The sequence below is a fragment of the Cephus cinctus genome, unplaced genomic scaffold (genome assembly GCF_000341935.2).
Source record: "Cephus cinctus unplaced genomic scaffold, Ccin1 Ccin1_scaffold0862, whole genome shotgun sequence".
Taxonomy (NCBI): Eukaryota; Metazoa; Arthropoda; class Insecta; order Hymenoptera; family Cephidae; genus Cephus; species Cephus cinctus.
Genome location: NW_014333446.1, coordinates 255,807 through 269,907, shown reverse-complemented (window position 1 = coordinate 269,907; position 14,101 = coordinate 255,807). Strand labels below are relative to the sequence as shown.

At 51.1% G+C, this 14,101-nt stretch overlaps 1 protein-coding gene across 5 annotated transcripts in view; it reads left to right on the top strand.

Moving 5' to 3' along the window:
• LOC107271004 (homeobox protein araucan) overlaps positions 1–14,101 on the top strand; it is a 46,197-nt gene that overhangs the window by 28,562 nt on the left and 3,534 nt on the right. For 3 of the 5 annotated variants that reach the window (XM_015746543.2, XM_015746544.2, XM_025088257.1), the window contains 5 exons: positions 1,277–1,410; positions 4,998–5,168; positions 8,195–8,553; positions 10,351–11,275; positions 11,372–11,452. In XM_015746543.2, coding sequence (XP_015602029.1) covers positions 1,277–1,410; positions 4,998–5,168; positions 8,195–8,553; positions 10,351–11,275; positions 11,372–11,411 — 1,629 coding nt within the window. In that variant the 3' untranslated portion in view covers positions 11,412–11,452. The remainder of the gene's footprint in view (positions 1–1,276; positions 1,411–4,997; positions 5,169–8,194; positions 8,554–10,350; positions 11,276–11,371; positions 11,453–14,101) is intronic. The other 2 variants (XM_015746545.2, XM_015746547.2) reach the window with 1 other exon arrangement.

Sequence of the window (14,101 nt, the reverse complement as noted above, 5' to 3'; positions counted from 1 at the left end):
GGGAGTACAGAGGGGGTTGGTGGGTCTCGAAACTTCATCAACCCTGCTACCCCTCTTCTCCGCGGCCCCTGCGTTAATTAAATTGTCGCGCGACCGGCAGAAGGGCTAATTCGTCAGCCGGGACATCGGTGGGCATGGTTATATACATTGCCTCCGTCCAAGGCTTTCCCAGTAGGCTAAGGGTGACTCCTGAGGTCCTCCAACGAATCGCCAGGGCCGTCCCTATTTAATTAGTCCGGGCCCGGCCCGCTGCTTCGATAAGAGAATAGTCACCTTGTCGCTGGATTTAATCGAGAGGCAGCCTCCTCGTGGTTTTCAATCGGCGACAACCGACGGATCCGAAGGGGTCGGTATCACTGGGATAGGGTTATAATAATATGTATACTAGACGCATCAGGTCAGGAGCAAAGTTAAGTTATAGGGGGGGCGATCTGTACCTCGTGCCTAATGCGTTTTATGCAGCGTCCAGGAACACGGCCGATGCTTATTGCCTCGATACGCGCCGGTCTATGTATATATACGATCGAGTATAGCCAGTGAGCAAAGGTACGTGGCTCTGGCGACAACACGATTATGTACGTGTGGCCATGTGGACCCGGCTTCAGGCTCGTAACAATAGGTGACGCAGGACCACCCGCAGTTCGCCGTTAAAGGCCGAGCGGACTGGCGACGTAGGGTGCTCCGGGACCAGGAGGACTCTGGCGCTCTCGTGGAAAGCAGCGACCTCAGCTTGGTCCCCGGCATGCTCCTGGACCAGACTACGTGAGCGTCCGGCGAGAAAGTATTAAGACCCTCGGAGAAATCAGACGCGGCGAAAAAGAAGTAGGAGGAATTAAGAGCGACGTCGATGGCTGAAACACGAAACGCGCTGGCGCCAGCATCGGCAGCCTGTGCCGGGTTCACCTAAGCCGGGACTAATAATATCCCATTGTGCTACCATTAGCCACCTAATACTCGTCCCTCTCTGCTGCTGCCCCCCTTGGGCCACTTCATCCCTCTTGTCTTGGATGTATACCCACTTCTGCCACAGCCCCACTTCTTTCACGTGCTTTGGCAACCCTCCTGGGAATTAGCTCGAGAATCACTTCTTCGTCTCGTATCCTCCTACTTTAATGCTATTTTGACACGAGTCAATCTTTATCTTTGAATTTCATTTTTTTTCCCCCCCCTTGTAATATATAGTTATGGGGATGATTTATCTAGTTCTGTGTATATATATATATACACGTGCACTTGCCTGCTGTGATAACTCATGCACCCCTCTCTTATCTTTCAGGGTAATCCTTACGGGCTCAAGGACGCCACGGGGATGGGGATGACGGCGGATATGGGTGCGGCATGGGGCACCGCTGCACTTCAACCGGCGGCTACCGGTTACTACCCTTACGATCCGACCCTGGCTGCCTACGGGTAAGTTTTCATTTACGCGCCCCGGTCATTAACGAGTATGGTCTCCTAGTTTGATTTCTCGTGGGGCACAGTTGCTTCTTGCGTTTTTTTTTCTTTTTTTTTTTTCCTTTTCGGTTTCAACACCCGTTACGTCATTACGTCGTGAAGTCTCGTGTATATTGCCGTGGCGAATTTGTACTTTGACAAGGGGAAAAAAAAAAAACAAAAAAAATGTACTAAAAGAAAAATGAAAAAAAAACAAGAGGGTCACGTTCAGAGATAAGGACCAGTCACTCGAGATACGAAGGGAGCTGTCAGCTGTCCCAGCCTCACGTTCCAGGCGGAGAAAAGAGGGATTTACGGATAGCGGAGCGGCTCATTAGTCATTAGCCGGGACTATGGGTTAAACTTAGCCGCTTTTTGGAAAGCTATTCCCTGTCCTTTCGCTCCTCCCAATCCCAGCCCCGAGTGTCCCTCAACGTTTCACCCTCACGGGGCTCCTAGCCGTACACTTCCTATAGCGTAAAAAGCTCCGGATGTTCCTTTTGTACTCGTCGGCTCGTACGGCGCGTCGGTGGAAACGTATATATATCCACTTCGCTCGAGGACTTACACACACGTGCCTATATGGGTATACCGGCAGGATAGCGGAGATTCCCTATTTTTTAACTTTAAAAAACTCGCGGACGGTACAGGGAGATAAATGTATTATTATTTAAACCCGGACTCACCATTCACGTAACTTTCGTCCATAGACCATTTTAATCTGCCACGTCGAAAGCCCTTCTGGTTCTGGCTTTGTCAGGGCGAATCCTTCGGAGGATCGAATCGGGCCAGCAGGACGACTCTGGTACAAAATGGCTGTAGGCGAGTGGGTGTACATAATGGTGGCTTCACCGGTTCACTCTACTAGCTTGGTAGGCACATTTACAGTGCGAGTAGGTCTCTCTCTCTCTCTCTCTCTCTCTCTCCAGCAGTGAGTGAGTGAGTTTATTGATTGGCTTCCTCCCGGGGCCTTCACTGTGCCTCGTTCGCCCGTTCGCCAGCTCGACTCTCTACTCCTCTCTATTCTCTCTGTTCTCCTTGCTGATACTCCACTTTGCCCCTCGCCGAGCATCCTCTCTCTCTCTCTCTCTCTCTCTCTCTCTCTCTCTCTCTCTCTCTCTCTCTCTTTTCCATAGTCCCACCCCTATTTGCCCCTTCGTACAGTCAGCTCCCACAGGTGCTTTACTTGCTTTGCTTAGCAACCCTCGTGTCTCTACACTCCTGCGCTTCGCTCGGTACTATCTATCTACGCGTGTATATCTATATATGAGGCTAAGGGGTAGGCATTGTTTATTATGGAATCCACCCTCTGTTAACCCTTTCCCTGTCTCTTTTGGAGCCTCACCTAGTCTCTCCTTACTGTACGTGTCTCCTCTGCTCTCCAGTCACTGGGTTGCCCGCCCTTCTCTCTCTCGCTCTCTCTCTCGACCCTATGGCCCGACTGAGCCTTTACGAGCCGCTATTAATTTACTTGCTTAATAATGCGAGCAACCATACCCTTTACGCACTTCGCATGTGCGCCACTTCGAACGTGCAGCCATTGTTTCTCGCTGCAGTTGCGTGGGTGGTCGAGTGGAGGGGGGAAGGAGGAGGGGGGGAATAGGTGAGGGGGACGTGACGTATTTCATTTTCTTAGACGACGAGACTGTTTCACGTGTATTCGACGTATTTAGATTTATACAGGGACATCGTGATAGTACGTCTATAGCTATAGGTTTGATAAGGGATGAAAAATTTTGTTTCCTGGAATTTAATTATTCCGTTCACGCAACGCGTTACGGGGACCCTTAAAAATTTTTTTCTTCAATTTTTTTTTTTTTTTTTTTACTTAGACCTCACTGTTTCACCCTAAAAGAGGCCGAGAGTAGGTTTCGTGGCTCGTAGCGCCTATTTTTTTTTTTCTCGCTCGTCTCTCGCCAACCTTTCCGGCTTTCGAGAGAGCGAGAAATCTTGGGAGAAAAAGACCGTCGGGGAATGTCGTACGAGAGAGAGAGAGAGAGAGAGAGAGAGAGAGAGAAGGGAGGTGGGCTAAAGGCCCCGTGAAAATGGCCGCAGTAAATCGCCAAAGGGCGCGAACACTTTCGGGACACCCGGTATCACGGGGGCGAAGGGGGGAGGGCCAGGGCGTCCCCTTGCAACACTCGAGCCATTCAATAAAAGCGCCATCTCTCAACGGAAACCCCTTCGTTTGCTCACGCGCCGCGGCGCGCCGCGTCTCGACCCCAAAACGACAGCCCCTTGCACTCTCGCCACTATCCGTCCATAACGCCACCCTTCGCTTTCCCTTTCGCTTTCAGCAACCCCTATAGGAGCCACGGGCAGGCATCCAGAGAGTCCCTACCCCGCGCCACGTCCACCCACGCCCGCCCTTGCATATGGGAATATACGGCCCTGGGGCCTGAATCAAATCGTAGCCTCACGCTGTGCTGCCGGAGGGTGTCGAAATGGGGATGAAAGTGAGAGTTCGGAAACAGCCTCCCGCAAGTTAACTCGCCAGAGGTGCTCTCGATCCTTTCCTTGGCTGCAGTCGTCCAAATATTTCAAGATCCCACGTAACCCCGGTACACGTGTTCCATATAGACGCCAATCGCCTGTTAGATCCATCCCTTAAATTTCGGGCAGAGAATAAAAATAAATGGACGTCCAAGAGAAAGAAAAAAGATACACCAGGAAGTTTTAAAGATCGTCCGACCGTAACTCACGTCCGTTATCTCGGCCGACGCTAATCTCACGAGAATCCGAATATATATATATATATATATATACACAATATATATAGACTCCATGGGAGCCTCATGGAAACCTACGTGCTGTGATTTCGAGTCTCTCCCAATAGCAGATATAGCCCGTATGGCGATAAGGCAAGTATACACATCGAGCACGGACTCCCCGCAGCATCCATCGGATCCCCACCGACTAGATCAGCACCGACGGACAGTGGAGGCTGTGAAAGGAGCCGAGAGTCGTCTCGCCATAAGTGAAATTCCGATCTTGCGGTATTTCGCATCAGCGCATAAGCGCGTCGCCTTATTTTCCAGCGCGAACCTTTGAAATGCAGTTTATAATGCAGATGGCGCGTCTGTCGTCTCTCTCAGGCTTTCGTCTATCTGTCCTGTCTGTCTCCCTCTCTCCCTCTGACTCTGTCTATCCCACAATCTAGTACCCCGCGTCCCTGGCCTACACGCGTAGCCTCCGTGCATGCAGCCCGTAGCCAGATATGTTTGCACTACGAGACGGGCGTAACTATTGAAGCTACGGGGACGTAATTACGCGCGTTCTGCCAATATTGGTTAACCTTTCGAGGTTGACGCCGCCATATGCAAAGCCCCCCCGCTAATGAGTCGCTGGAGAGCAGCTCCCGTTCCGGCGTTACGGCCCCTATCGTTATTGCCCTATATCTACCTGCTCTGCCGTTTGCCACTCGACGATACGATTAAATGCATTCAGCTGCAGCTGCGTATGCCCGACGGGGTGTACGTGTATATCCTTCCGGGGCGAACTTTACGAATGGAATGTGATCGTAGATTGCGAGAGTAGCTGGAGATTGTACAGTGTCCATATAGGTACAGGAGATGGGACAAGTCTGATTCTGAATGCTCTTACCTACCGAACGACTCGATCGTGGACGACTCTACCGGATTTCGAGTGCTTTGTCCGCCCGAAGAAAGTAGAAACTGTCAGAGTGAGACTTGGCTCGGGTTGGCGCCTTGCTACCGCTGGACGTATCTACTTAGGTACGTATGTAGGGTACCTGTATACACGGGAGGCCATAGAGCGCGCCAGTAATCGGCGCAGATTCGTCCGTCCGATTTCTCTCGAAACACGCGACCCCGAGAATCTCCATGGAAATTCTCATGCGTTACTAGAGGGGCTGGCGCGGCTATCTGCACGCTGCACGGGACGCGTGTGGGACTTCGGGGTCGAATTAAGAAAAATTACACTCGTACGTGTATATATTCCCTTTTATAACGACGCATGCAAATCCCGCGGATCTGCTTTACCGTACGAGGTAAATGCTTACGAGGAAGGCGCGTTCGCGTTGATGGGCCTTTCGATTCGCTTCGTGCGAAGCATCGCGTTCTTTGGCAATGGTAGAGGCGGCCTTTTGTTTATTCACTTTTTCTTCACGCGAGAGTCATACGCACATATGGGGAATTTAGACAGGGACGTGATTGCCGATAGCTTCATTCTGGATCGATGCAGTCCGATGCGGACGGCGAATTGCAGAGGGAAAGGATGCCGCGATTTCACGTGCGAATTTTACCATGTTGCTGCGTATGGGGGAGGATGGGGGGGGATTCTCCTTTTATTATGGGGTTTTCGCGGATAATTCTCATGGTGAAACACAATGGCGACGATCAATTCCGTACTTGCCGTTCGAGGTTGGAATCTTCTTTTTTTTTGGTCTATTCTCTCTTTTTTTTTCTTTCTCTCTCTCTCTCCCTCTTTCCCTCTACCACGGTTTCTCAGTGCGGTAAGAGCTGCCTCTCTGGTTTTATTGGGAAGGAACAGGAGCCTCGCGTGGCCGCCTTTCCCTTGTTTAAGGGAGTTTAATAGAGGGTGAAAACCGCCCCTCCTAACCGAACCTCCTCTACCTCCTAAACCTTTCCGCTATTCTCAAACCAGATTTACCTCCCTCCCACCCCCTCCTCCCTCTGTTCCGGCATCTTCGATTTCTCCTTTCTTCCCTCATTTTTTTTCTCTTCGTTTTTTTTCCCCTTCCCTCGCCCACCTCTCATCCCTTTCTTCGCGCGCCCAGTCATCGACAATCTCGGACACCCCGAAGGATGCTGCGGAATGGTCCAACCCTTTCGCACCGTGAAAACCCAGCTACACGTACAATTGTTTGGCTTCGCCGTTCGTTTCGCTGTTTTAACGTTTCTCGAGACATAACCATTTTCCGAGCGATTTCGCCCCACGAAATGGCCTCACGCACTTACGGCTTAATGGTTTCCCGGGCTGGTCGCGTTTTCCTATTTTGGCAAATTTTTTTTTCTTTTTTTTTTTTTGTTTACCAAGCATTATACAATAAAATACGTACATTCGCGTTACGAGTATTCGAGTCAGCCTGTATATTTTTTTTTTCAATTTCTTTTTCTAAATTAATCGCGTAAACCGTAAATCACAAAGTTTACCCCTCTCGTAGATAACCTCGGTCCATCCGTATTCGGAAACTGCGACATCAGCTGCCGCCTAAACTTTCTCGGAGGCAACATCTTCTTCTCGCGGCTCTGAACTCCTCCGTCCCATAAGGGCGTCGATATTGTCTCCCGAGCGATTGATCGATGCGAAAGAACCAGCAGGAGCAATCGAATGAATCTCCCTTATAGACATCAGTGAACATAGGCAGTAGCGTAACAACAAAAAAGGGCAGTCCTTACGAGTAACGCAATTTTCTCCCTAAAAACCACCCATGATCGTCGGACCTGAGAATATTTTATATGAGAATCGTGAAAATTACCAAAATTCACTCCAGCACCAAGATACACTTTTTTTGCCATTTAGCCAATACAGAGATGGGATTAAGTGGTAAAAATGTAGCGCGATAAAAAATATCGGTCGAAGGGGTGGGGGTGTGCACCATCCGGTAACCCAATGGATCGCTGATAGGTATTTTAGCCTATTGTGTATAATACACTCAAGGGGTGTTGTGGCGGTGAGGGGGTGAAGAGAGGGGGGGGGATCGATCCGATCGCCATTACGGCGAGTGAGTGCAGACTGGATGGAATCACGCCGTTGCTACTATCGCCACTGAGGGGTTTATTCTCTGTATATATTTGCCGTATCACCCTCGCCCCAGTAGGATATCACCTAGGCGAGAGAGGGAGCAGGTCGATTAAGTGCGCGAGAGTGGGGGCGAGAGAGAGAGAGAGAGAGAGAGAGGGTGTATAAAGGCCGATTCACAAATTTCAGTGCCGTATCCGTAGCGTGCACTTTTGTGGCCTGAAATGAAAAATTATTTCATGGATGGGACTGTACTCATTTTTGAATTTTCGTCTTCAGTCCTTTATCCGTTTCCATCAACGTCCGTGCCTGGACCATTGATTTGCGTTGACATTCGTACGGACGGTACTGAGTTGCATCGAAGTATGTGAAATTTTTGCATTGACGCGAAGGGGTACCAAAGGGACCAGGACGGATACGGCCCTGAAACGCGTGAATCGACCTATAGCTGGTAGATACGTGTAGGAGGAAGGAAGTAATGCACGAGGGTAGTACAGGGGAGGTCAGCTAGGGGATGACCACTAGGCTCGCAGAGGTGGGTACGGATTTGGTCATAGGGGGCGTGTGCGTAACGCCAGCACTATTGCCACGGAGAAACGGAGATCCGGGAGCGTTTCAGGGTACCTAGGTAAAGTTTGGATGGGTTGTGAAGAATCTTTTTTTTGAATCGTCTTGATCCGAAAAAATGTTGCGAAGGTTTCGGATATTTTTTTTTTTTCGGCTGGGACAACGGGGGTTGAGTTTATCGATTTTTCGAAAAATTATGTAATCGATACCTGCTCGTGCGATTCAGGGTCGACTGAAATTTCGAATCATCGTTCATCGAATCACCTGTAGAGAGTGATAGGTGGGCGTGCAGGCCGTTCGATTCGATCTTCGAAGCCGAAGAAAGTGGCTGAGATGATTTTTCAGGTTGCGGATTGGGTGGGGATACCAAATAAACACAGACGGGACACCTCTCTCCGTGTCAAGTATTAAGATCCAATCGGATCGATCGATTCGACTATGTTCCAAAGGAGTCCTCTTATCGTTTCAGATACGGCGCCGGGTACGATCTGGCGGCGCGACGCAAGAACGCGACGCGAGAGTCGACGGCGACGCTGAAAGCGTGGCTGAACGAGCACAAGAAGAATCCCTATCCCACCAAGGGCGAGAAGATCATGCTGGCCATCATCACCAAGATGACCCTGACCCAGGTCTCCACGTGGTTCGCTAACGCGCGCAGACGTCTCAAGAAGGAGAACAAGATGACGTGGGAGCCGAAGAACAAGACGGACGACGACGACGACGCCGTTCTGACCGATTCCGAGGACAATAAGGATAAGGACGAGTTGACCGGAAACGACAGGGGCGAGAGGGTCGGCGATGACGCCAGAAGAGGTCTCGAGGACAATGGTAAGCTCGCTCATCCGATACGTCCTTCTCTGAGGTCACACCCTCTATACGTATATATATATATATATATATATATAGCTACTTTATCTCCCAACGTTGCTTAACGAGTTCACCATACGGAACAGACCCGGAGCGAGCACACCTCGTGGAATTCTAACTTCGAAATTCGCAATGAATCTGCCCGGCTATTGCAGAGGCGGACATAATGGTTCACATGTGGGTAAACACAGTGACGGGTTGCGGGTTGCCGCGCGAAGAGATTAATGGCCTTCGGTTTGGTCCCCCCGGTGGACGAGGGCGCTCAGCTCTCGCCTTCGTGTTGCAGCTATATTCCTCCACTCGGTTATGTACCTAACTCCTTCCTATGGACCATAGGTAGTAGGTACACCTATGTACACGCGTGCTTATATATATATACACACGCTGTGGAATAGCTACGCGTACATATATACGTGGTCTACGTTCACAGTCGTCGGCAGAGGAGGGTGCGGCTGGGCCGAGTAGCCATCCGTAGAAGCATATACCGTGTCCACGGGTCCATATACCGTAGATATATAGATACAGCACTGCTCGAGGTACGGTGATGTATCGGCGCCCGCGGCGAGACGAATGGTACGGACCCTCCTATGGCCACCATTACCACACCACATTGGCCAATATCGGCTCGTAGCTCGCCTCTACCTGCGGGCGCGTGCACGCGTCCACGTATCGCGCATGGGCATCCACTTTGCGTGAACTGAAAGTTGGGCCGATCGGGGGGTCGCGGGATGATTGTGAAATTTGCCAATTTAAAAGGAAAAAAAAATAAAATTATCGGTTAGGGTGTAGGGTACGATTAACGGGTGATGAAGGAGGGGTCAGAAGTTAAAGAGCCACTTGTGGACTTGGCGGTAGTATCTGTTTAGTTGGGCCATAAGGTTCTCTTTATAAGGGGTGCCCTGGCACCCTAAACCTAAACTCTTCGTGGCGGCAGCCCCAATTCCTGCTTGGGAATTATCGCTTGACGACCCATCAAGTAAACCCTCTGCCGACTCATTCGAACCTCTTAATGAAATTCTCACCCCTGACTGACTGGGCTGAGCTGACTGCTTACTTGGTTACTTGGTTGGCTGGCGGACCGCCGGAACGTCCTGGAGTGCCTCTGGGCGAGAGAGCAAGGGAGGAAGCTAGAAAGTGGGGCTGCGCGGAATCGGGAGCTGGAGCGAGACGGAGTGCAAAAGGGTGAGAGAGAGAGAGAGAGAGAGAGAATGCTCCGAAGGGAGTCAGATCTGCTGCCACCCCTGGGGAACTGAAATCTCTCGCGCCCCAAAGTGGTTGCAGGCTTCGCTCCCTTCTTCCTTCTTTTTTTTTTCACAGCATCCCTTACAGCTTAACTGTATAAGGGTGTAAGGGAGACTCGGTATCTCACCCTATCTCCGGTCTCTTTCTTTTCTTCGGGTTTTCCCCTCTCTCTCTCTCTCTCTCTCTCTCTCTCTCTCTCTCTCTCTATTTACGTGTACGACTGTCTCTCTCTCTCTCACTCACTCACTCGCTCGAACTTTCCCTTGACAGCTCTCCACGCTGGAACCCCACAATGACACGCGTCCTACGTCTCACTTCTCACACCAGGGACTATAAACCATTAACGTGAATATAGCCATGCGGATGCGCAAACTCCTCTTCGCGGCCATATGCGTATTTAATTATTAACGAGGGTTCGTCCCGCTCCTGACAGAGTCAAATCCGCGCTCCGCTGTCCAGATACAGAGATACGCGTCCCCAGTGAATTCAATGGCAACTGTGTCCTTCTGTTATCAGAGTCAATGAGGCACGTGAAGGCCGAGCATCTCCAGCACGACAAGGACCTGGAAGACGAGGACGACCTGGACCTGGAGGAGGACCCACGAAGAGGCGAGCATCCCTTTCATCACGGCATGCAGCATCATCATCATCAGGGCTACGGGGCCGAGGATCACCTGAAGGAAGAAGGGATAAAGTCGGACTGCAGTGCGGGCGGGGTCCCGATACCAGCGACGAAGCCAAAGATCTGGTCGCTCGCGGACACGGCAGCGTGTAAAACGCCGCCGCCCCCATCTCATCCTCATCATCAGCAGTATCTTCATCACCAGCAGCACTACGCCCAGCAACAGCATCACCTCGCCACCTCGAGCGGACAAGCTCATCACTCTCAGCAGCCCTGGCTGGGCTCTGGCGGGGGCGGCGGAAGTCTCGGCTCCTTCGCCCTACCCTCCTCGGCCTCGATGAGTCCATCCGCAGCGGCCACCGCGCCTTACTCCAGTGCCGCCACAAGATACGGAGGATTCCTGTCCTCCTCTTCCGGCGGTCAGCTCCATTACAATCCAAACTCCTCAGGATCATCGTCGAACGCGTCCTCGGCGGCCGCGGGGTTTCCCGAGGTTGGGACGGATACTCCGCCCCAAACGCCGCCGAACATGAAGGTAGCCACCCCCAACGGGGTGATCCAGGGCCCTCCTGGGGGATACATCCCTGGTGGGAGCAACACCGGCAGCAATAGTAACTCCGCGCACTATCCGGCCAATCACGGGGCTGCCGGATACCTGTCGGCCAGTTCCGGTTCCAGCAACGGATTCTCATCCAGACTTCAGAATTCGCCGCACAAGGAATTCTCGACCGTCACGCAGAACTCCATCCTGCACCAGCAGACCACTGCCAGTTTACCACCCACGGAGGCCACCACGGCCTTCAAACCCTTTTACAAGGGGTGAGTTCGATTGCTGTTTTTGTCGTTTCGTACCGATTTCATGGTAAACAACGTCAGACCTACCAGAACTGATCCTCATTCGTGCTTCTGTTGTAGATCTCAATCGATGGGCAGTGGATTCGTATCGCCCGTCTAAGAGACAATCGTCGTAGTCAGGATGATCATCCAAATCTCAAGGTGAGTCCGTACTCTACGCCAGCGCCTAATAGAAATTTTGTTCTGAGAAACTGGTAGTGACACAATAATCAGTACCTGCACGCGGCACGATCAGGATCCACGATCCGTTTTCGAGGTCGTCACCGTATGGGATCGCGCTAGTTTCACGGCGAACTCGGACACCTTAGGACAATCGATAAGGAATTAATATCCGGCGAGTTGATTGGTCGTTAGTCGGTCCCGCGTCGAAATAATAATAGCATTGGGTATTGAGTAGCGTGTGGGCAGTCTGCGGAGAGAGGCTATCGCCACCTCCTTGACAGTGACAAATGGACGGAGATTTCAATCAGTGAATGGAATCACCACTGGCTCTCTCTCTCTCTCTCTCTCTCACTCTCTCTCACTCTCTTCCACAGTCTCATTCTCCCGAGAGTACGCAGTCCTTCTCTTCTCTGCGCTCCCAGAGTCCCTCGCGTACTCTGTCCCTCTCTACCCTCGGAGCCAGCCTGGCCACTCTCAGCATCTTTCCCTTTCGACTACTCGACTCTGGACACACCTCGACCTGTCGCACTAGTCACCGATCGAGAACCAGCAGGCCACCACGTTCCTCTCACGAGCCTCGGGGCACCGGTAGAGACCCGGATGAAAAAAACGTACGAGGCCCGTTAGGCCCTCGCGATAAAAAGGAGAAAAATCGAGAGGACCCCGGAGAGCCTGCGGAAGAATTAAACACTTTTGCTCCACGAGATTGCCTAAGGTACAGATACCTTGGAGGTATCTTTGAATTTTAAGGTTAGAAGATCATCAGCCAACCATTGAATATGGTAATTGACAAGCAGTCGAGTTTCACCGAGTCCCAAGACCTGGCCCGAGGTCATTCTCACAGATTAGACCAGATGCCTTTTTTTTAATCTTTACTTCCTTTTACGGAATCCGTTCCTTATCGGTAATCTCGTAACGCCTTAACGGGTCCTTCTCTCTCTTTCCCCAAGAGATCGAACCATTTTTTTCGTAAACTCGAACAAATCCCGAGCTGCTCCGGAGACTCGTCTCGTGGATCCCAGAGCGGAAAGTCACAGGGTCCAGGGGTCCAGGCGCGAACGAAAAGAACGAAATAATGTGGATGAGTCGGAGGATCAGGAGGAGGCGGTGGAGAAGGACGAGGTCTAGGATGGTGGCAGGGCAGAGTATGTGGAGGGGGACCTAGGGAGGGTACGACGGTGGGTGCGTCGAGACGTCGTCGGCGAGGCCCGGGTGTTAGCGGGATGCCCTTATCTGGTGGCGATCTGATCCTAATTTATAGCTGCGTCCCAAATAAACTAGTTTTCGCTGTCGTCACCTCGCCTCCTCGGCTCTTTCGCCTCCTTCGCCTCCTCGATTCTCAACCTCGGCTCTGGTCCCTCAGGTCGCCACGCTGCACCAGGCTGCCTGGTCCCGTCCACGTTCTGTGTCCCGTAGCTGGTGCTTATAATACCACTTACGTTATGTATACCGGGATATGTGCTTGGCTGTGTATATACATATATATAACAGCCTACGTCTATATGGGAGCAACCTAACTCGGGACCGATCTTTCAGGTATAACTGGGTGGACGTCGGCTACCTGGTAGCTTGAAAAAGTAAACCCGACGCCGTGGTAATTGCCAATTAGCGTAGAGGATATTTAATTGCCATTAGGAGATTTTGGGAAGGGGCTCGAATCGCGGGGACCCCCCTCCACCCCCCGATTCAACTTCTTGACTCCGCAGCTTCTTCCCATCGGACACCTTCCTCCGGAGATGGATCCCGACCGTCGCTGAAACTCGCAACGTCCTCCGTGGGTCCCACCATGCGAAACGACCAGATCTTTAAGGTCCACTTCATAAATCCTACCGAGTTCTACGATCCTGATTCCAATCCTGCCCTGGTCCTCTCATGGAGCAACAGGATGCTGGACCCGGTTCTCTCGCTACTTTTAGAACCCAATGGCTCTTATTCCGCGTTCTGATTTCTCTCTCGAGATTTGTATCGCTTAAATTTTTTTTTAATACAAAATTCAATTTTCACATATTATTGTCAATAATAACGTGAACGGGTAAACAAGTAAACATACCTCGTATCAGAATCTTTTGACTCTTCCAATCGAGGATTCATAACGTGTTCTTGTAAACAATATCGGCTATACCTCAAGCCGCGTTTCTCTTTGGCGGTTTTCTATGACATAATTTGTCCGCGTGTCGCATTACCACCAGAATCCAATATCGTTATACAAGACCCGACGTTAAAGCCGCGTGCAGTCCCGATTTCTGAGATCTTGATGCTCGCGACCATTACAGGCGTCGGCGTCGCTCGGCGTCTGACAGCGATTTATAAATTAATCTCACCAATCAGCTCAATTATCCAGACACTCGCCCATATAAAGCAAAAAGAGCTATTGTCATTCCTTCACACCGTCTATAGTATCGCACGTGTCCATAGGTACCAACCTGATCGCAAATACAACATACGGATATACGGACCACCCGTTACATTTGAATCCCTGAAAACCGATCATGCATCAGAACGGTCGCCAAAGATGCGAGGGACGTCGAGAGGCGTCGGCGTCGCTTTAATTATTTTTTCTCCCTTTTCATACGTAAACACCACCTCCGTCCTTCCTTTTTCTCATTTTGCACCCCCCCCCCCCCCCCT